The 23,249-nt window shown below is 36.4% G+C and overlaps 1 protein-coding gene across 3 annotated transcripts in view; it reads left to right on the top strand.

Moving 5' to 3' along the window:
• Nucleotides 1-23,249, top strand: part of si:ch211-198n5.11 (methylcrotonoyl-coenzyme A carboxylase 2) — a 76,255-nt gene that overhangs the window by 29,389 nt on the left and 23,617 nt on the right. For all 3 annotated transcript variants that reach the window (XM_063064193.1, XM_063064194.1, XM_063064192.1), the window contains 4 exons: nucleotides 724-902; nucleotides 1,892-1,972; nucleotides 8,257-8,435; nucleotides 18,546-18,738. In XM_063064193.1, the coding sequence (XP_062920263.1) occupies nucleotides 724-902; nucleotides 1,892-1,972; nucleotides 8,257-8,435; nucleotides 18,546-18,738 (632 nt within the window). The remainder of the gene's footprint in view (nucleotides 1-723; nucleotides 903-1,891; nucleotides 1,973-8,256; nucleotides 8,436-18,545; nucleotides 18,739-23,249) is intronic.

Genomic DNA, 23,249 nt, shown 5'->3' on the forward strand with positions numbered 1-23,249 from the left:
AAAATATTATTGCACTCACTGAAATATATTGTTTATTGCCAAAAAGGAAATAAAATTTAATAAAAAACAAAGTTATCAATACAAACAACAACAATACATAGTAAATAGAAATATTCAGCTTTTACCAAAGTTCATAGGTAGAACTACAGAATATATGTACATTGCTGGCAATATCAAATTGGTTACAAATTCTGATTAAACACAACATTCTTCTTCTTAAGTAATTCTTAATTGCAGTATGCCAGGAATAATGGATAGGTTGGATTGCACCTGTGATCAAAGTGCAAGGTCCAACTATTTTATAAGAACTAATGCTTGAAGTTGTGCACAATAACTACATGTCAAGGTAATCTTGAAATAATCTCTCATTTTCTGTGTGAAATGCTCAGTAGGCCAAAAAATAATTTTATTTAATTTTCTTACAAACATACATAAAATGGTAGTTTCATATTTAATGTAACTGTTGTCTTGTCCAAAAGAATATTTTACAAGAGTAAACAGGATCACCAGAATACTGTGATAATATCACAAATCACTCTTTGTTTGATATTCACACATCAGCATTGTATCTGTACGAAACACTTTGCTTATTTTGGCTTCTCTCTGTTTAGACAAGGGTTTCATTATGTCTTGAATCCTTGAAATAGTTCAGTAGATCAGTCTTAACTTCAATATGTAAAAATGTTAACATAACTTTTATTTTACAACATTGATTTCATATAGGAATAGGTAAAGTCAGTGGAATTTGGTGTGTATTCATTGCGAATGATGCAACAGTCAAAGGAGGGACAGTTTACCCAGTTACAGTGAAGAAACAGCTGAGAGCCCAAGACATTGCAATTCAAAATGGACTACCTTGCATATACTTGGTGGACAGTGGAGGAGCATTTTTACCACTTCAGGTAGAGTACTTCTTGGATTGCACAGTCAGGAGGCTTTACAAGATATTATCTATATGCTGAGGAATATTTTTGGTCATAGGTCTTTTGTTACTGTAGGTCTCTGTACCTCAGAATAGTGGGATTAGATTATACACCCACAAGTGTATAGCTTGCTCCTTCGGCATTTGTTAAATGGAACCTATCTAAAGTACCCACATTTGAGAGAGGAAAATGTATGGGTTATTAATGCTAATTATAGGAAATAAATATGTATAAACTGAAAAGATATCCGTGAAGGATTGACCTATCAGAGATAACTCAAAGATAAACATATTTGTTGCTGACATAGGAAGTGTGAAATTAAATCTGATTTCAGAGTTTTGAGTACCAAAAAGATCTAAGTGCAGTGTGGAAAGATAATGCCTTTTGGATGAGGCAATAAAGTGTGGCACCATCTACTAACTAAAGGCACTGGTGACCCTATGGTATACAGTCCTTGTCAATGCTAGCCCCAGTTAACAGTGTATCTATCATTATGACATTGCGTGTGGGAATACACATTTAGCAAACTGGCTGCAACACTTCCTAAGTTATTAAAGTGACAAAAATGTCTTTTTATGGTTGTAAGACACTTTGTCATGAGATCTTGGAAGATCCAGTGTAAATGGATTTTCTTTGTATCAAATAATAAAATTGGATAAAATACACTGTATTCTGACTTATAAGTATAATCACTCCCACTGATTCTATCTTACTTTCCTTCAAGAACAAAATGGGCAGTGGATCAAGTGCTGAATTACAGCAGCATTGTTGCAGGCGACAGTCAGTAAGGAGTCCAAGAATATAGAAAAAGACAGGAATACTGGATCCCACAGATAGGCTCTGAGCTACATTTTGGGCACTACTGTTATGGAGAGTGTTCTTCAAAATGCATTAACATGCAGATATCTGCTTCAATGGCTTGTTGGAGTTTGGACATATTAAAGAAATTGTGCATGTATCCTTTTCAGGCAGAGATATTTCCAGATGAGAACCATGGAGGTAGAACATTCTACAATGAAGCAATTATGTCTGCTGCAGGCATTCCGCAGGTAACTCATTTTTCATCCCTGCCCTCTTCTGTGATGCACAAATAGAGGAAATGGTTTCCTTTGAGATTGCCAAAATTATTTCAAAATTGAGAACGGGATTGTTTATTGATGTGGGAGGCTGGGATTTTCTAAAGAGTGCTTGAAGCACTCCCACCAACAAAGTGTTGAAGCAAAAATATTTTTTTCTTTAATCATGATCTCTTCTGGCTGGTAGCTTTCTTCCATCATGGACCTTTTGCTCTGCAGCAGATTGTCTGACAAATATCCTGACTTAACATTGAACTTGCTATTGAGTCATAGAAAATATATGACAAAGGAAGCTATTCAGCCCTTCATATTTATGCCAGTCAATGAAGCAGTTTTTATTTGCCTACAATACATTTCTAAATGATACAATTATACAAACCATTACCTTCATTCAGTGTGCCAAGTATTTCCTTACACTTCATTACAAAATTTACAACAGGTGAATGTTTCTTTAATATTTCATTCTCAAACTTTCCATCTGTGAAATGTTTGAGTGGTTACCACACGGCTCGTCTCTCAGTCTGCAGTGGTGGGATGAGGTTTGTGCTGGAGGGCCTTCTCACTGAGACATAGCTCTTGATCCTTGTTTAACGATGAGACGTTTAACCAGATTATCCGACCAAGGAATTATTCTTCAAGATCCAGCACTTCCTTTGCGTAAAGAGCTTCAAAGTCATTCCACGTAGATCACTGCCTGACTGACTTGTGGTGAAACAACTTTATCAGTAGAAACCTTTCCATGATGGACAGGTGGTGTAGTACTGAATGGAACATTCCATGGCACAATTGCCAGGCCCATCCTCTGCAACACCATGTATAGATAAAACTGTATATATGAGCAACCAGGCTTGATACAACCACACACAAAGAAGACAATCAGGATGAAGGCTATATTAGTATAATTTTCTCTCTTTCTCTAGTTCTGTGTTCTATTTCATCTTGCCTATTCACTCCAGGTGGTTTTTGCCTTATGCCCCAACTACCCTGAAGCACAATTCCAGCACCTTGAGGTAATCTGACCTGGTGGTGAAAAGTACAAAGGATCAGTTAAATTGGTTGCCAAAGAACATGCCCTTTTTAACTGGCTACAAACACTTACAGTATCAGCACCCAAGATGATTTAGTCTTTCATTGATTCTTTTATGGCTATTATTATATTATGGATTTATTGAGTATGCCTGCAAGAAATGAATTTCAAGGTCAAATATGTACTTTGATATTAAATTTACTTTGAACTTTGAAGATTGATAGTGGGTTGAATCAGAAGATGGCAACATTATCTATGTAGAGGGATGCTTGACTTAAGTTCCCTGCCTTCTTGGGATAATCATGTCTCTTATTCAACAAAATACAACAAACATACAAAACAGAGAAGAGAAGTTAGCTTGGCTGACTTCAAATTCGATCCAAAAACTTTCTGTTTCCAACCTGTTGACTTGGATAGGTCTCATGGCTCTTTAGAGTCATAGAAAAGTACAGCATAGAAACAGGCCCTTCAGCCCATCTAGTCCTTGCCAAACCATTTATATTGCCTACTCCCATTGACCTGCACTGGGACCATAACCCTCTATACCCCTACCATCCATGTACCTATCCAACCTTAAACATTGAAATCGAGGTTGCATTCACCACTTGAGTTGGTAGCTCATTCCATTCTCTCATGGCCCTCTAACTGAAGAAGTTTCCATCATGTTCCCCTTAAATTTTTCTTTCTTTTCAAATCTTTTTTATTATTATTATCCAAAATTAACAAGAGTACATCAAAGTAGGCAACACTTACAATGTCTCAAGAAAAAAAACATTGTTTTAAAGATTGAAAAAATTTTGGTGACAAAAAAAAAGAAAAAAAAACCCTACTAAAGCAAAGAAAAGTGAGAAAAAAAAACCATTAGGTGCTCAACCCCGGAGCCATGCGTCATACAAAAAGCTTCTAAAGATAAACATCAAACTGCCAGCAAGAAAAAAAAATGTACCAAAAATTTACAATTAGATCGTGGAGGAATTCTATCAATTAACTCAAATGATAGTAACGAGCAAATGAACCCCATCTTTTCTCAACATCAAACGTAGGTTCAAAGGTTCGACTTCTAATTTTCTCCAAACTAAGACATAGCATCACTTGAGAGAACCATTGTGACAAAATGGGAGCTGACATATCCTTCCACTTCAACAAAATGGCCCTCCTAGCTATCAATGTAACAAATGCAATAACATATTGGTCAGACAAAGAGATACCGTGGATATTTTGAGGAGTTATTCCAAAAAGCACAGTTAATTTGTTAGGTTGTAGATTAATTTTAAATTTTGCACCTTTCACTCTTAACCCATGATCTCTAGTTGTAGTCCCACCTAAACCCAGTGGTAAAAGTCTGCTTGCATTTACTCTATCTATACCCCTCATAATTTTGTATACTTCTATCAAATATCCCCTCAGTCTTCTGTGTTCTAAGGGATAAAGCCCTAACCTATTCAATCTTTCCTTATAACTCAGGTCCTCCAGACCCGGTAACATACTTGTAAGTTTTCTCTGTACGCTTTCAAACTTATTTTTATCTTCCCTGTAGGTAGGTGACCAAACCTACACATAATACTCCAAATTAGACCTCAGCAATGTCTTAAACAACTTCAACATAACATCTCATCTCCTGTCCTCAATACAGTACATTGGTTTATGAAGGCCAATGTGCCAAAAGCTTTTCTTACAACCCTATTTATATATGGCACTACTTTCAGTGAATTATGGATCTGTATTCCCTGATTCCTTTGTTCTACCGCACTCCTCAGTATCCCACCATTCACTGTATAAGACCTATCCTAGTTGGTCCTACTGAAATGCAACACCTCACACTTGTCTGCGTTAAATCCCATGTGCCATTTTTCAGCCCAATTTTCCAGCTGGTGCAGATCCTGCTGCAAGCAACGATAGTCTTCCTTGCACCCTTAATCTTCATGTCATCTGTAAATTTGCTGATCCAGTTAACCACATTATCATCCAGATCATTGATATAGATGACAAACAACAATGGACCTAGCACCAGTCCCTGTGGCACTCCAGTAGTCACAGGCCTCCAGGCAGAGAGGCAATCATCTACTACCCTCGGGCTTCTCCCATAAAGCCGATGTCTAATCCAACTTACTACCGCATCTTGAATCCTCCTCTGTAATCTTTATAGAGTCGATGAAGTTGATGCCGCTTGCCTTACTTCTATAGACTCTGCATCCATATCCTGAGTAAATACAGATGCAAGAGGCATTTAAGATCTCCCCCATCTCTTTTGGCTCCACACATGGATTCCATTCTAATCTTCCAGAGGACCAATTTTGTCTCTTGCAATCTTTTTGCTCTTAACTGCAGAATTGCTTGGGATTCTCCTTCATGTTGTCTGCTAAGGCAAACTCATGTCTTCTTTTAGCCCTCTTCATTTTTTTCTTAATTTTTTTTTGCATTTCTTATACTCCATAGGTACATCATTTGTTCCTATCTGCCTATACCTGCAATGCGCCTTTTTTTTTGTAACTAGGGCCTCAATATCTTGAAAATCAAGGTTCCTACACCTGATACCCTTTATCTTTTGTAGATCAGTTGTATTCCAGTGCAGGCTCCTTCCCCAAGACCCATTTTGGAGAACACATCTACTAGGTTTGAGCACGATGTCCTTCAAAGAGTTTCCCCTGATCTAAACTCATGAGACAATTGACCCCCACCCATCTAACATATGCCAGCTGATGGTGTGGTGGCATCTGCACCAGTCTTCATGGTGACTGATCCCAGGTTTGATTTCAGCTGGCTCCCTGCACGCTTTCCAGCCATGCTGTGTAGAGCATCGAGGTAGCAACTCAGCCTTGTAAAAAAAACAGACAAAAATGCTGAAGAAATGGCAAGGCTGCTTCCTGATGCGCAACAAGGCACAGAAAAGAACAACACACATTGTCTTGAATACAGGTAATCATATCTCTGAGTAGCGCAAAGCAGTGAGTGACCATCCTGGAGGAACTCAGCAGGTCAAGCAGCATCTATGGAAAAGAGTAGTTCACCCCCCACCTTCTTACTCTGACTTCTATTCTTTTCCGGTCCTGATGAGGGGTCTAAGCCTGAAACGTCGGCTGTTTACTCCTTTCCATAGATGCTGCCTGGCCTGATGAGTTTCTCCAGCATTTTGTGTGTGTTGCTTTGGATTTCCAGCATCTGCAGATTTTATTGTTGGTGTGAACTTCCTGCCAGTTACAGTATTGATTTGATCCAGGTGAATCTGCCCCAGAATGGACTTGACTTATGGCTATGGTGTATTTAATATTTCAATAATATTTGAGTAATCTTGTATATATGTATTGTTTGATTAAGCATTTTTGGTTGTTTAAATAATTCATTACAGGTTATATGTATAAATACATGAATTGCATATGTAATCACGCTACCGCATGATACATGTGCACCTTGCTTAAAGTAAACTTGAACTAGACCCCTATTCCCAGACTCCAGTGTATTCCTTTGAATTAGTTTAATGTTTAAAGAGTGACAAAACTTAACATGGGCAACAAGGTATATTGTGTGGCATGATTGGCTGAGACAACTCGAACTTGATGGGGATCCATCCACTATTTGCATGCTGCATCCCCTGCAAAGAAGCCATCTGAAGACGAATTAAGAAAGCTACTGGATGATATAACAACTGTCTTCATGCTGAACAAATGAGCTGTTCCCCAACAAAGGACAAACAGGTGTTAGTGCCAACCTCTGTGCCTCCGGTTAGAAAGCAGATTGGACCAAGGAAGGACCATGCTGCTCAGAGGAAGCATAAAAGTGATAAAGGCAGTATTCTGACTACAACTGGGCATCCTAGGGCCTCCTACCTTCTGCCCAGGCTTGTGATGATCATCACCCATTGTCCTTCGAGTCAGACGGATGCCAACCAATGGAGACACATTCTATATTGAATTGGAGTTTATAGCTGAGCAGGGAGGAGTGTTGTGCATTTAATATTTCAGTAATATTTGAGTAATCCTGCGTGTGTATGTATATGATTTCAAATGTGATGAGGATTTTTTCCTTTCCCAGCTTTTAAAGATTGAGTTTTAGAGTCCTACCATCTTTGGATTATTTCGTTTTATCCATTTTCATTCTAATTATATAAGTCTTTTATTTCACCTTTGAGTTGATGATGTTTTGTCCTCAAGCCACTATTTTTCAGAATCAGAAACAGAATCATGTTTAATATCACGGGCATATCTCATAACATTTGTTGTTTTGCGATAGAGGAACATTGCAATTTGTAATAATAAAACAACTATAAAATAAAAATATAGACTTAAAATTTTAAATTAAATAAGTAGTGCAAAAAGAGAGGAAAAAAGTACAGTGAGGTAACATTCACAGGTTCATTGTCCATTCAGAAAACTGATGGCGGAGAGAAGGAAGCTATACCTGAAATGTTGAGTATGTGTCTTCAGGCTCCTGTATCTCCTCCTTGATGGTAGCAATGAGAAGAGGACATGTCCTGGACGATGGGGGCCCTTAATGATGATGCTACCTTTTCAAGGCCTTGCCTTTTGAAGATGTCCACGGTGCTGGGTAGACTAGTGCCCATGATGGAGCTGCCTGTGTTGACAACGTTCAGCAGTTTGTTTTGCTGTTCCTGCAGTGGCCCCTCCATACCAGACAGTGATGCAAGCAGTTAAGATGCTGCTGTAATGCGGTTGCAGTTTTAAGTAGATCTTTGACATTACCTTGATGGATTGAAACATTGTAGTTATATTTTGGGTGGCTGGGAATGCAGCACGATATTAGCTTTCAAGATTTTAACCCTTTACTTAACACTTCCAGACATGGTTAAGAGTTAAAATCACATTTCTATGGGAATGGAATTGTTATTTTTCTGGTAGTGCAAAGGATTTATGAATCAGTAGTAAATGACTAGATCAACTTCAAAGTACTTTCCAGTCAATAGAGTACTTTTAAGACATTGCCGTTCTTATGATGAAGGAAATGTTCCAGCCAATTTGCAGAATGCAACTACTGTATATCCCCTTGTCTTATAGGAACTAATAATCATTGTAAAATAAAACCAGATAAGGTTTTAAACTAACTAACAAATCACTATCGAAGACTTTTCAGCGCTGATCAAGGACACTTTTTTCAGCTTCAGGAAAGTTGGAAAGGAAGAATATTTACAAAAGGAGTAAATAAAACATTTATATGCTGATTAGGAATGTAATTTAGTTTGAATGCAGTTATTTCAATTTTTGAATGTACTTTATAGGTGGCAGTTGTGTGTGGTTCATGCACAGCTGGTGGGGCATATGTCCCAACCATGGCAGAAGAAACAGTCATAGTGGACAAGATTGGGACAATATTCCTTGCTGGGCCTCCACTAGTTAAAGCAGCAACAGGGGAAGATACTACCCCCGAGGAACTGGGAGGTGCAACTTTACATGCAAAGTAAGTACCAAGTGCAGGCCGTTCCTGGATTATGACTACCCTTTACAAACACCTGTATATAAAAATAAGCTCTTATTATGTGATTAAATTTAAAAGTCCAACATACATACATATAATTGGCAGAACAAGTTCTCATTCGTTCTCTCTCCCTCCTCCCCCCACCATCTGTCTCTCTCTCTCTCTCTCTCTCTCTCTCCCCCCCCCCCACCTTTAGTAATTTTCTTTCTTAGCAGGTTTGCGTGCAGTTGATGCTTTTCATTACAATACTGTGGAGGGTATGGTTACCATATTGAGTGAATATTGTGTATTTCTGATTTACGGATGCCTGTAAAAACAAAACCTGTTCATGACTTGCACATACTTTATCCTCAATATTTAGGTGCAGCCAATAGTTAATTATGGGCTGGCAAGCAATTTTTAAATATCTGTGTCAAAAACTTCAATTGCTGCTTCAGTTATTTACTTAGAAGTATTTTCCAAACATGAATTTCTCACCAAAATTATATTAAATAAATCATATGGAGAATTAATAGAATTTTCAAAAAGATTCTACAAAGTAATTTTGTAGAATTTCTAGTTCAATCACCTGTGCAAAATATGTCTTACTTTCAGAAACACCTAATAAAGCACACAAACCTGTGTAGCATTGGTTCAGTTTTTGATTTGATGCTGCAAGTGTTTGCATGTTAGGAACAGTCATTTGAAATGACAGGCCAGAAGTCCTTAAAAAATGGAAAGAAGATTAAAAGAAAAATTAATTGTGTTTTCTAAAAATAATTGACTGAAAACTAGTCAGTTTGACAAATAATTCTGAAGAAGCTGGTTTAATAAATAAATCCAACAGTCCTTTGCTTTTGTGGACCGTGATCTTCATTACTCAGAATCTGACTACTATTGAGTCACGAAGTTATACAGCATGGAAACAGGTCCTCAGGGCTAACTCGTCTATGCTAACTAGGTTGTCCGTGTTTGGCCCGTATGCCTCTGTCAGAATAAGAATCAGGTTCATGATCACTGTCTTTAAATTTGTTGTTTTGTGGCAGAAGTACAGTGCAAACATAAAAGCTACTGTAAGTTAAAATAAATAATTGTGTGAACGCAGATCAGTGAGGTAGCGTTCATGAATTGTTCAGATATTTGAAGGCAGAGGAGAAGAAATTGTTCCTAAAGCATTGAGTGTGGGTTTTCAGGCTCCTCGGAAGATAGCATGTCCTGGAGACTGAGGATCCTTAATGGATGCTACCTTTTGAAGATGTTCTCAATGGTGGAGAGGCTTGTGCCTGTGATGGAGCTGACTGAGTTTACATCCCTCTGCAGCCTTTTACTGTGCAATGCATTGGAGCCTCAATATCACATGGTAATGCAACCAACCAGTTAGTATGTTCGTATCCATGTACTTGTCAGTGTCTTTTAAATATGGTATTAAGCATGCTTTTATAGTTTCCTCTAGCAGATTTTCCCATCTACCCAACAGCTTTAGTGAAAATTGTTGTCCCTCAGATCTCCTCTAAATCCTTCCCCTTTCAACTTGTACCTTCTAGTTTTAGACTCCCATCCCCTGGTAGAAGACTGTGGTCACTCATGTAATCCATGCCCCTCATGATTTTATATTTGCCTATAAGGGTACTCCTCAACCCGCCCCCCCCCCCCCCCCCGGGCTCCAGAGAAAAATATCCAAGCCTGTCCATTTTCTCCTTACAACTAAAACCTTCTGGTCCTAGCAATATCCTTGGGAATCTTTTCTGCACCTTTTCTAGCTTAATGATGCCCTTCTCATAGCTGGGTGAAGAGACTGGAGATCAGAATCACAAGAATCAAAGTCAGGTTTAATATCACCAGCATGTGTCGTGAAATTTGTTGTCTTTGTAGCAGCAGTACAATGTGATACATAATCGAAAAAATCCTGTCAATGACAGTAAGTATATACATGTATATTAAATAGTTAAATAAGTAGTACAAAAATAGAAATAAAAAAGTAATGAGGTACTGTTCATGGGTTCAATGTCTATTCAGAAACCAGATGGCAGAGGGAAAGAAAATGTTTCTGAATCATTGAGTATGTGCCTTCAGACTTCTGTACCTCCTTCCTGATGGTAGCAATGAGAACACGGCACGGCCTGGGTGGTGGTGTTCCTTAATGAAGCACGCTGTTTTTTGACGCATTGCTTCTTGAAGGTGCCCTGGATACTACAGAGGCTGGTATCCATGATGTAGCTAACTAAGTTTACAATTCTCTGCAACTTACTTCGGTCCTGTGCAACAGCATTCCCCATCCCCCCCGTACCAGACAGTGATGCAGCCAGTTAGAATGCTCTCCACGGTACATCTGTAGAAATTTGCAAGTGTCCTGGTGATTTACCAAATCTCCTCAAACTCCTAATGAAGTATAGCCGTTGTCGTGCCTTTTTTGTAGCTGCATCGATAGGAGGTGGAGTGTAGTGGAAAGGAAGAAAGAAAAATTTTTATATGTCTGCTAAAATTGAGAACGAGGAGGACTGCCCCTGTCTGCAAATGGAGTAGCAGTATTTTTGTGCTGCTCTTAGTTTCCTTTCTCTCCCCCTAGTTTAAGCTTTGAATTTAAAATTTTTACTTGCTGATTCTTGAGGGGGATCAATATGTCTATGTCTAAAAGAAGTGGGAAGAATTTACCTGAACCTAGTGATAAAGGTAATAGGAAAGGTAAGGTGCAAAAGGAAAGATCTGATGAAATGCCATCGTGGGCTGAAGATATCATTCGGACACTGAATTCAATTAAGGATCAGAATGGATCAATTAAAGATCACCTGGAAAAGAATAGTAATGAAATGAAGTCATTTCTGGGAAACTTAAAGACCTGGAAACTCAAGTTATTTCACATGAAGAGGAATTGAAGATAACTAAGCAAAAGTTGTCTGGAGCTACAACTTGTTTGGAAAGATATCAAAATAAGATTATAGGCCTGGAAACTAGGTCTCGATGAAGGAATATACGAATTGTTGGGCTGCAAGAAGGAGCTGAAGATGGAGATCTAACGGATTACTTTGGTAAGCTTTTCCACACTTTATTTCCTACCGTTCTGTCAAAGCCGCCTGCTATAGAAAGGGCACACAGGACGTTTATCTCGAAATTGAAGGATTCTAGTAAACAAAGATCTGTTCTGATTTGCTTTCATCACTTTAAAATTAAAGATCAAATAATGCGACAGGCAAGAATACAGAGAGTTTTTAGATTTATGGAATCTGAGCTCCGCTTTTATGAAGATTATCCAAGAGAGATAATGGAACAAAGATCAAGGTTTGCCCTGGTAATGAAACAAGCATATGATAAAAAACTTTTTCCGTCTTTGAGGTACCTGACAAGAATTAAAATTTTTCCTGCTAATTCTCCTCCTTGTACTTTTTTTGATTCAAAAGCTGCACTGGACTTTGTTCAGGCTATACCCGCCGCTGTTACCGATGCTGCTGTCGAATGATCTATCTGAAAGGCTGTTTGGCTATCTGTATATTATTCACATTTTGGAAAGAAGATTTATGAAGGTCAATTGTATACTTCATTGAGAGACTAATTAAAGAAGACAAGGAAAGTTGTTCATCATTGCATATTGTTGGTTTTCCTTTGGAAAGATTTATGGCTTAAGTATCTCTGTCTAAATGATCTCTGAAATTCTACGACTGAGAGAAGAAGATAAGGGGATTTGTTCCTTTAATTTAATACTTGGTTTGTTTCTTTTTTTTAATTAGCTAATTGGTAGTTTTTTTCCTACTAATAGGGCTTTTTATATATTTTTTCTGTTTTATTATAACATTTTATAATTGAATTTAAAGCTTTTTATAGGGAATTAATATTAAACTTGAAGATGGCGCTGGTTTTTCTCTCTAAGAGATAATATTATTTTGGTTCTTTCTTGTTTATTAGTCGATGGAATGTAAGTACCTTTTTTTGCTGAGACTTTATTGTTTTTTTCACAAGGTCACTCTACTTTTTTACTAACTGGGGGGAGGGAAAGAAACCACAGACAGGGCAGTCTGTAACTTTGAATTCTATCATAGATTGCTTGCCTTTTTCGGGTGTCCGGGTGTGGGTGGATTTAGAGTTAGGAGTTTTTTCCCATTGGGTGGTTCCGGAGTATGCGTTGTTTTTTATCTGGTTGTATTCTTCATCACCGCCATTTTTGATCATCCTGTATTGGTATGTGCTCTGTGCATGTATAAAGTAGAATAAAATTATAGTATGGTATTTAAACTGATTAATGTAATAAAGTTGAAATGTACGTGGTTGGAATCATCCTAATAAAAGAAAAAAGACTTTTAAAATTATTAACCGATTCCAACCTGATATAATTTTTGCTGAAGAGACACATATCAGGGCGGGAGATCAAAATAGATTTTTTAGTTGGTAGAATGATTTACAATTCCACTCTACTTCTCAGAGTAAAACAAAAGGCATGTCTATTTTTATTAATCCTAATATTTTTAATTGTTAAAGGAACAATCTAAAACAGAAAAGTTGTTTTGGTTAATTTGTATGGTCCTAACTTAGATGATCCTTCTTTTTTTAAAAAGGTATTTGCTTTACTGCCTGATTTAAATGAATATATGCTGATAATGGGTGGGGATTTTAATTGCTGCCTAAATCCTATAATTGATAAGAGCTCAACCAATCAGCGACTTCCAAATCGATCTGCGTCATTTATTAATTCCTTTTTGATTGATTTTGGTTTGATTGATTTGTGGAGGTATCTCCATCCCGATAATAGAGAATATTCTTTCTTCTCACATATTTATAAAAAATATTCGAGGATCGATTATATTATAATCGATCCCTGCTTCTTGCCTAGTGTTAAAACTTGCGAATATGACGCTATTGCTATATCTGATCATGCGCCTCTGAGTTTGTCTTTTGAATTTGATGATGTCATTCTTGCCCGCCCACCTTGGCGCATGTCTCAGATATTATTGCAAAATTCTGACTTTGTAAGTTTCATTGAAACCCAGATAAAAGAATTTTTTCTTTTTAATGATTTAGGGGGTATGTCTAAATTAGTTATATGGGATATATTTAAAGCATTTTTACGTGGTTAGATTATTTCTTATTCAGCTAAACTTCAAAAACAAACTAAAGCAGAATTAGATAGAATTTCAAAACAAATTAAAGATTTAGATAATACCTATACAATCTCCCCCAATACTGATTTATTTAAACAAAGGGTGGAACTTCAATCACAATATAACCTGTTATTAACTCATCCCATTGAAGGATATTTGCTTAAGTTAAAGAACCAATTTTATATGTTTGGAGATAAAAATAATAAACTGCTTGCATCTCAATTAAAAATGGCTGCAGCCAAAAGGCAAATCATGAAAATTGGTAGGAAAGATGGTACCTTAGCTCAGGAATATGAAGAAATTAATAAGATTTTTCAAGATTTTTATGCTGAGCTTTATAAATCTCAATGTCCATTAGATTCCTCTGAAATGAATGCTTTTTTACAAAAGATTATTTTTCCTAAAATCTCGGCTGAGGATCAAAAAAGTCTCGATGCTTAAATTACTGAAGCCGAAATTCATAAAACTATTTTTTCAATGCAATCTGGTAAGTCCCCAGGACTTGATGGCTATCCTGTAGAATTTTATAAAAAATTTGGAAAGTTGCTTTCTCCGTATATGTTGGAATTTTGTGAAGGGTGACTTACCCTCTACTTTTTATGAGGCTTCTATTTCTTTAATTCTTAAAAAAGATAAAGATCCTACTGACTGTGCTTCATATAGACCTATTTCATTACTGAATGTTGACGCTAAGATTTTGTCAAAGATAATGGCCAATCGCTTGGAGAATATTTTGGGTAAAATTATTTTTAAAGATCAAACAGGCTTTATAAAGGGTCGCTATTCTTTTTCAAATGTTCGGAGACTATTTAACATTATATATTCGTCCTCTTTTAAAACTCCACAATGTGTTGTATCTTTGGATGCTGAAAAAGCATTTGACCGAGTCGAATGGAAATATTTATTCAATGTTTTAGAGAAATTTGGCTTTGGTGCTAATTTTAATAATTGGATTAAAATGATATATAAAGTCCCTATTGCTACTGTTGTCACTAACAATTGTCGGACTCCTTTTTTTCAGCTTTCACGGGGGACAAGGCAAGGTTGTCCATTAAGTCCTTTGTTGTTTAATTTCATATTAGAACCCCTTGCTCTTCGTGAGGCTAAAAATATCCATGGGGTTTTCGTGAATGAGATCATGCATGAGGTCTCTCTTTATGCTGATGATTTATTGGGATTATATATCTAACCCTGACGAATCCATTCCTGTCTTGCTAAAATTATTTAATGAATTCAGAGGTTTTTCAGGATATAAAATAAATTTTTTTAGAAGTGAATTGTTTCCTTTAAATGATTTTGTCTCTATATATGATAATACTCCTTTTAAAGTTACAGACTCTTTTAGATATCTAGGTATTATAATTACTGAAAAATATAAGGATCTTTATAAAGTCAATTTTGTTCCGGTATTAGACTCTATGAAGTATTTATTTCGTAGATGGAGTCCACTTACATTTTCACTTGTTGGTCGTGTTCATATAGTTAAAATGATGATTTTACCAAAATTTTTATATTTATTTCAGAGTATTCCTGTTTTTTTGACTAGGAAGTTTTTTGATCAGATAGATTCTATTATTTTATCTTTTATTTGAAATAGTAAAAGACCAAGAATTAGTAAATGTCATTTACAAAAATTGAAAAAGGATGGAGGTCTTGCTTTGCCTAATCTAAGAATGTATTATTGGGCTGTTAATGTGTGATATATGTCTTTTTGGTTATACTGGGTTGATAAGAGTGATCGGCCAATTTGGGTAGACCTGGAACTGAAAGTTGTAAAACAGTTTTATCTAACCTCATTATTGGGAGCTCCTTTACCTATGCAATTAGTTAAAGTTGTTAATTTAATCCTATATCCTGTGATTAAGTATTCTTTACAAATTTGGCTCCAATTCTGCAATTTTTTTAATCTTAAAAAATTTAAACCTTGTAGTTTAATTTACCGAAATTACCTTTTTAAGCCTTCTTTGAGTGATCCAATTTTTTTACTTTGGAAAAATAAAGGTATTAATTCTTTTTTGGATTTATTTAAAGAAGATAGATTGATGTCTTTTGAACAATTAATTGATAAATATTCTCTTTCATACTCACACTTCTGCTATACCTTCAAGTTAGACATTTTTTACAAAAATATTTAAGTAATTTTCCTTACATATTGGAGGCTGACCTGTCAGATACTATTATGAGTATGAATCCTTTGATTAAGGGTTCTATTGGAAGAATTTATAATTTATTATTACAATGGGATAAGCGTCCTTTATCTAAGATTAAACAGGATTGGGAAAAGGAACTTAATTTGACTTTTATGACGGAGGATTGGATGCGGATATTGAAGTTGTTTAACTCTTCTTCAATTTGCGCTAGCCATTCATTGATTCAATTTAAAATTGTACATCGTTGTCATTTGACAAAGGAGAGACTTTCTAAAATCTTTTCTGATGTTAATAGTCATTGTGATAGATGTAAAACTGAGACAGCTACACTGACACACATGTTTTGGTCTTGTTCTATATTGGAACGGTTCTGGAAGTTGTTTTTTTCAACAATTTCTAAAGCACTTAAAATTAATTTACAACCTAATAAATTAACTGTGCATTTTGGAATAATTCCTCAAAATATTCATGGTATTTCTGTGTCTGACCAACATGTTATTGCATTTGTTACATTGATAGTTAGAAGGGCCATTTTGTTGAAGTGGAAGGATATATCAGCTCCCACTTTGTCACAATGGTTCTCTCAAGTGATGCTATGTCTTAGTTTGGAGAAAATTAGAAGTCAAACCTTTGAATCTTTATTTGATTTTGAGAAAAGTTGGGGCTCATTTGCTCATTATTATCATTTGAGTTAATTGATATAATTTTTCCACGATCTAATTGTAAATTTTTCAGTATATTTTCTTTTCTTGCTGGCGGGTTGATGTTTATTTTTAGAAGCTTTTTGTATGACGCGTGACTCCGGGGTTGTACACCTGATGGGTTCTTTTTTTTTTCTCTCACTTTTCTGCTTAGTAGGCTTTTTTTGTTATCACAAAATTTTTTTTCAATCTTTAAGATAATGTTTTTTTTGAGGCATCATAAGTGTTGTTACTTCAATGTACTCATGTTATTTTTCCTGTATAATATAACAATAAAAAGATTTGAAAAGAAAAGAAAATTGAGAACAAGCTGGAATGTGGTCTGATCAGCTATTTAATTAGAATGAAGTTGTGGGAGCAGAAAGGTCACCTGGATATGGTGAACCTGAAGAGAATGTGGGAAATGGAAACATAGCAGTGTAGATGGGGGCCAGTTTAAGTGTTGACTGAGAGGAGTTTGATGGAGGAAGGTTTTCCTTGATGGTAAGAGTAAGGGTGGATGGAGCAGAGACAACTGAAAAGGTAGTTTTAATTTTAGTAATAGATGAGTTAATGAGCTCCACACTGTTCTTGATTAGATAGACAATAATGAAAATGATTTGTGGACAATGGTAAAAAAGGAAATTACAGGGAGATCATTATTTTCTTGGTTATTGATGATTTTTGCAGAGTGAGAGGTCAAGCCTTTAATAGATTATACCTGAGTCTGTACATGAACCACAATTACAATAAGGTGAGGTGGTAATTGAAAGAAAGAAAGAAAACATACTTGCTTATTTTACTACACCTTTTATCACCTTGGGAAACTTCAAAGCACTTTATAGATAATTTACTACTTGTAAGGTATTGTGGCTACATGAATGTAGGAAATATGACACTTTCCACACAGCAAATGTTCATTAACAGCAATCGGATAATTATCAGGTAATCTACTTCAGCGTATTGATTGAGGGATAAATGCTGACCAAGAAACCGGGGAAAATTTCTGTACTTCCCTTTAAAATTCTCTTCTTTTTGTATTCACTTGAGTAGGCAGTCAAGGTTGTCACTGTAATATTAACTCAAACATTGGAATACATTTGTGACACTAGAGGGCAGCCTAGATTTTTGTTTTCTGTATTCTGAAGCGGGTCATGAACTGTCTGCTGATTTCAAAAGCTAAGGTCAGCTTTAACAGTCTTCCTTGATTGATGAAGAGGAACAGAATGGGGAAAAAGGGTAAAATAATAATAATAATAACTTATTTACAGTGCACTTTTCATACAGATAATATAGTTCAATGGAATAATATACAAACAAGAAAATAGAAGAAAAAAGATGTTGGCTAAAAGCAAAGTTAAATAAATAGCCTTTGCTGGCATTTAAAAGTACCAACTAAGTCTGCATCACTTTCAGTTTTATGTATTAAATTCATAGTTCAGGAGTGTAGTTCAGAGAAACTCACCTTCCAATTATCTTTTGAGGGAGATAGTTTAAATTTAAGAGACTGGCAGAAGACCTAGAACTTGAGCAGGATTGTAAAATGAAAATGATTCTGTGATGTACTCTGGTCCCAGACCATTGAGAGCTTTAAAAACAAGTAAGAGAACTTTAAAATCAATTCTAAAAGTTACAGGAAGCCATTGTAGAGTAGGTAGGACAAGAGTGATATACTTCCTCATCCTGGTTTTAGTTAGAAGTTAACAGCGGCATTCTGACTGAGTTGAAGATCCTCAATAAATTGTTTTCGAAGGCCTGTAAAAAGTGTATTGCATTAATCCAGTCTATTTGATATAAAGCTATAAATTAGTTTTTCAGCATCATTACATGACAGAAATGGACAAACCTTTGCAATATTTCATACGTGTAGAAATGTAGTGGAGATAATATATTTGTATTTTAGTGAAACCATCATTGGGGCACTACTACATATTGTAAATTCATGTGTCTGAAGATGTGGGGTTGACAGCATTGTCACACACTAAATCTCTGATATATTTGCTTGAGAATGGCTGACAACTGGCAGTTTTCTTCTAAACCACCAGGCATAGACAGCATGATTCTGCTCATTATTATTTTACAATTCATTCTTTTTCCCATCCTATTATTATTCTGTTGCTTATGTTTTGAATTTAATTAGCCCTCCTCAGTCCATCATTTAAATTATACAACTGGTGATTTTTCTGTTTTTTTCAGGTTTAGTGGTTGCATTGATCATTTTGCAGCTACGGAGGAAGAAGCATACAAATGTACCAGGAATATCATAGCCGGTTTAAATTTTGAACTTCCAACAAACATGCCAACTGATTTTGAAGAGCCGCTGTATGCAGCTGAAGAACTAAATGGTCTTGCTCCAAAAGATTATGCACATACCTTAAACATTGAATTGGTGAGTTTGTATATGCCTGAGCAGTTGGAGGTTACAAGTACTTAAGCATCCAATGAAATAAACAGCAAAGGGAGCCTGGTTCAATTTTAGTTTGAAGTTAGTTGAACTAGGCTGAGCTAGCAATTTGAAAATCATTGCCCTGGACAGAGATTTGTTTTATTTAGTAGGAGTACCTGCTCCTGACAGGTATTTGGTAACACTTTTCTGGTATTTGCCAATATAGAAGGTGAAAATAGAATTACATAGTCAAGATTTGAATTAATTTGGAGAGTCAAGGACTGATTATAGATACTTTGCTTAACTCAGTGTAGGGGAAACCATATCTCACAAACTTAATTGAGTTTTGGAAGATGTGACCAAGATGCTCAATGAAGGAGTGTGGTAGATGTTGTCTACATGAATTTTAGAATGACCTTGATAGGATACCAACTGGTAGGTTGGTCCAGAAGGTTAGATCACAGTGGATCTAGCCAACTGGATACAAAAATGTCTTACCAGCTCTTAAACGGTCACCTCCCATAACCTACTGATTTAGCATGTAGATCATGATCCAGCTTCTGAAGTTCAATGGGTAACTGCGCTGCTTTTTGAGGTATGGAGCAGGAACTTAAAGTACATCATTAGATGTCCTGGAGTTGAACTCAGATACATAGGTGAGGATTGAAAGCCCAAAAGGTTTCCATTCCTGAATGGTTTTTGATTTCACAAAATTTGTGAGATGTCAGGTAATGAGCTCAGAGTGGAAACACCAGAAATTTCCTGAATGGTCTGATATTTCTGTGATGTGGAATTAGTGAACTCATGTCTTTTCCATGAGCATTCAGTGCTCTTGCAGTAGCACCAATCTGCTCTGAAAAATATTCTCTATTTTTTTCTTTTAATTGTTGCTGTGAGTGTATTAGAAAACAACCTTTAAGTTTGCTTTAATTTCACCATGAAATGGGTAAGAAAAGACAAACACATACAAAGGGAAGACATGAGTTTAAGTAGAGCATTCTACACTCTATAAAATTAGTCAATGTACAATAGAAATTTTAACCACAAATGCAGTAACCCATTTAAATTTACTGTATGTTGTCGGCGTGATGGCTAAGAGACAAGCTGATTTCATGCTTTTAATATTCCTTTGCTTACAACCAGCAAGCAGGCAGGCAGGCAAGGAAGAATTGAAGCAAGGGCACAACAAACGGACTATATTTTAGTGTTTATTTATTTAGAGGTACAGCATGGAACAGGCCCTTTTGGCTCTTCGAGCTGCTCTGCCCAGCGACCCCTGATTTAACCCTAATCTAACCTTGGGACAATTTACGACGACTAATTAACCTGCTAACCGGTACATTTTTGGAATGTGCGAGAAAGCCAGGGCACTTGGAGAAAACACACGCATTCCATGGGGAGAACGTGCAGACTCCTTATAGAGGGTGCCGGGATTGAACTCCAGTGTCCCTAGCTGTAATACCATTGTGCTAACTGCAAGACTACCATGTTGCCCATGTTCTTTCTTTGGCATCTCTCTTCTGCTTACAGATAAAGTGTTTTCAAGCCCCTGTAATAAGTAAGAGTTGAAGAACGGGACTTTAAGCAGCCACTGAGCCCAGTCTCACAGAAAATAGACTTTAGTTTGCTTTTAATTCACGATACAGTCATAAATGATGCTTGCGTCCTCATCTACAAGCACACAATATCCAACAGGGGTCAGTAGTTGCTCCTTTTTACAAAGAGAAGAAGATCATATTGTCTATCCTTCACTGGTAGACAGATTTACTACTTAGCAAGAAAGTCTTGTATTCGTTTTCCTGGGAGAATCAAGAACTAGGTCACTGTTTAAATATAAAGTACTGCCCACTTTATCGGATTGTCATTTTTTTTGGAACTCTTCTTCAAAGAGTACTAGATGTAGCGGGAGACATTTTTTCAAAGCAAAGGGGGTGAAAGGCCATTGTGAGTAGCGCATAATAGTTGAGGTTATAATCAGATCAGCTGTGATCCTATTAATGGCTGCCCTGGATTGAGATGCTGAGTGGCCTACTCCTGTTCCTAATTCATATTTTTGCTTGTAATAAGGGTTCAAATACTTGTTCTTAATTTTTTTCTTGGTAGTTATGAAGTATAATTGATGCAGGTACAAAATCACAAATATGGGGAGATTTTTTCGTGAGAATATGAATATGTTACATCTTTAGATATTAAAGGACTGGGCAGGAAAGCAAATAAAATAGAAATCAAGAGATAGACGAGAGGTAGCAAGATCGGTTTGGGAAGATAGTTACTGATTTAAAAGTTGGAGAACCTAGTGGGAAAGAAGCATTTATGATGCTATTAAGAATCTCAACTCCATGCCGCAAAAACGCACGGAGCCAGGCCAGAAGTGATCTTTTATTTTTATTTGTACATGAGATCTGACCAGTCCCAGCAAGCTCAGCATTTTATTGCTCATTCTGAGATTTCCATGAAAAGAAGATGCTAAATTCCCAACATAAATCACAGGGGTGCGTGTGGCGAAGGTATTTCTGTGGGGTAGTATAGATAGAGAATGCCAGGATTTTCATCATGGAATGGATATGTATTAAAGTAACAATATGTGTGATATAAGAAGTAATGTGAACATAGTGGCATTCCTGCATCTATGCTATCTATATCCTAGTAGGTGTTTGAGTTAATTGATTTGAAAAATCCATCTAAGAAATCATCGCATTAGTCCATACTGAAGAAGATAAACATCACAGTCATGGTGGAGGAAGTGAGTGTTGATAACACTGTGATTGGAATATCAAACATGTTGGTTACTTTGTGTAAGTAATTGAGGAAGGCAGTTTGCCATCATCATCTCAAGGATAATTAGGGAATGGCAGTAAATTGTGGCCTTGTCAGCACACCTTACATCCTAATAAAAGACATACGTTGAGTTTTTTGTTGGTTATTGAAGTTGAATCATAGAGGCAAGTGGAAAGTATTCCATCAGTTTCCTGACTTGTGCCTTGTAAGTCATGGAAAGGCCTTGTTGAGTCAGGAGGTGTTCCTCCTAGCCTGTCAGTTTTTTTCTTACCTAACTTCTCTGGGGCTCAGTGTTGTTTTCCGTACAGTTAAGATCACCTACATTATTTATTTCCTGCATTTGCTTCATCAGTAATTCCCTGTTGAGTTACAGATTATTTTTGTTAACTGTCTCTATAGACAGATGGAAAGTGATTGTGGATGATTCAAATCAGCTCCAGTCACATTAGAGCAGGGGTTCCCAAGCTGGGGTCCACAGACCCCTTGGTTAATGGTAGGGCTCCATGGCATCAAAAAAAGAGTGGGATCCCCTGCTCTACAGGCATGAGCTGACAATGTTTCAGTACATGCCTATTTATTTCTAGAGTAATGTTAGTATCCCTTTTTATTGCATTGTCACATACCATATTCCAACTGTGATTGAAACTAACTTGTTTCCTCCTCTTTGCAGTTTAAAGGTGTATTAGAAAATTACTAGTTATTCAAAATTTGTTGTCATAATTTTAAATCAAATCTTGCAGAGTAATAAACAGTAGCTGGCCAACATGATTTGGAGCATCCTTTAAGTACCTGCTTTGGCTGTGGAAGCCAAGTCGTTGGGTATATTTAAAGCAGATGTTGATAGGTTCTTGATTAGTAAAGGTACCAGAAGTTACAGGGAGAAAGCAGGTGAATGGGGTTGAGAGTGAAAATATTTCAGCCATGATCAAATGGTAGAGCAGACTCAATGGGGTGAATGGACTAATTCTGCTCCTGTACTTCCTGAGACATTTTCTTACATTTTCATTTGAGTTTTGGCCAATATTGAACATCTAGATCACTAAACTTGGATCATCTGGTCATTACTCCATTACTTTTTCTGCAAACACCAAACACCACACTTTCAATATTACAACGGTGACAATGCTTCAAAAAATATTGAGTTGATCATAAATATTTTGGATTGTCCTAAGATCCTGGAAAGTTTTGTGTAAATGTGGGTCTTTCTGGAATCCCTGTACTCCAAACTGATCAGCAAGAGCAGTAGGTAGAATGTTTGTACAGTCACAAAAAACACTCAGCTTCAGATATGCATATCTCCATTAACTCTTGGTCTGATATCTACTATGTTCAGAATGAGTTAATCACTGCATTACCTCACTTGCTTGTTGACTGGTCTTTCAATCTTCGAAGGATGATGAGGGAGAAATTCTTTTTGTACCGCTCGTTCAGAAAATGTATTTTGCACTTCATTAGATTATTTAGCTCAATTGTTTTCCTTTCCAGTACTCTACTTCTCAAATTAATTAACCACATGAGGTTATTTCTAACAATACATGTGTTACTTTATCTAGGAGAATGTATGCAATAAATACTAAGAGACATTGGGTAATGAGCAAGAGCATAACCCAACAATAACCAAGAGAGATCAGATAATCACAGCAAGGATTGAGTATATTTCGTCACTATAGTATAAAAATAATAGGGCCACAAATGCTGGAATCTGGAACAAAAAAACCCCTAAAAGCTGGAAAAAC

Source organism: Mobula hypostoma, chromosome 12, assembly GCF_963921235.1.
Source record: "Mobula hypostoma chromosome 12, sMobHyp1.1, whole genome shotgun sequence".
NCBI classification, from domain to species: domain Eukaryota; kingdom Metazoa; phylum Chordata; class Chondrichthyes; order Myliobatiformes; family Myliobatidae; genus Mobula; species Mobula hypostoma.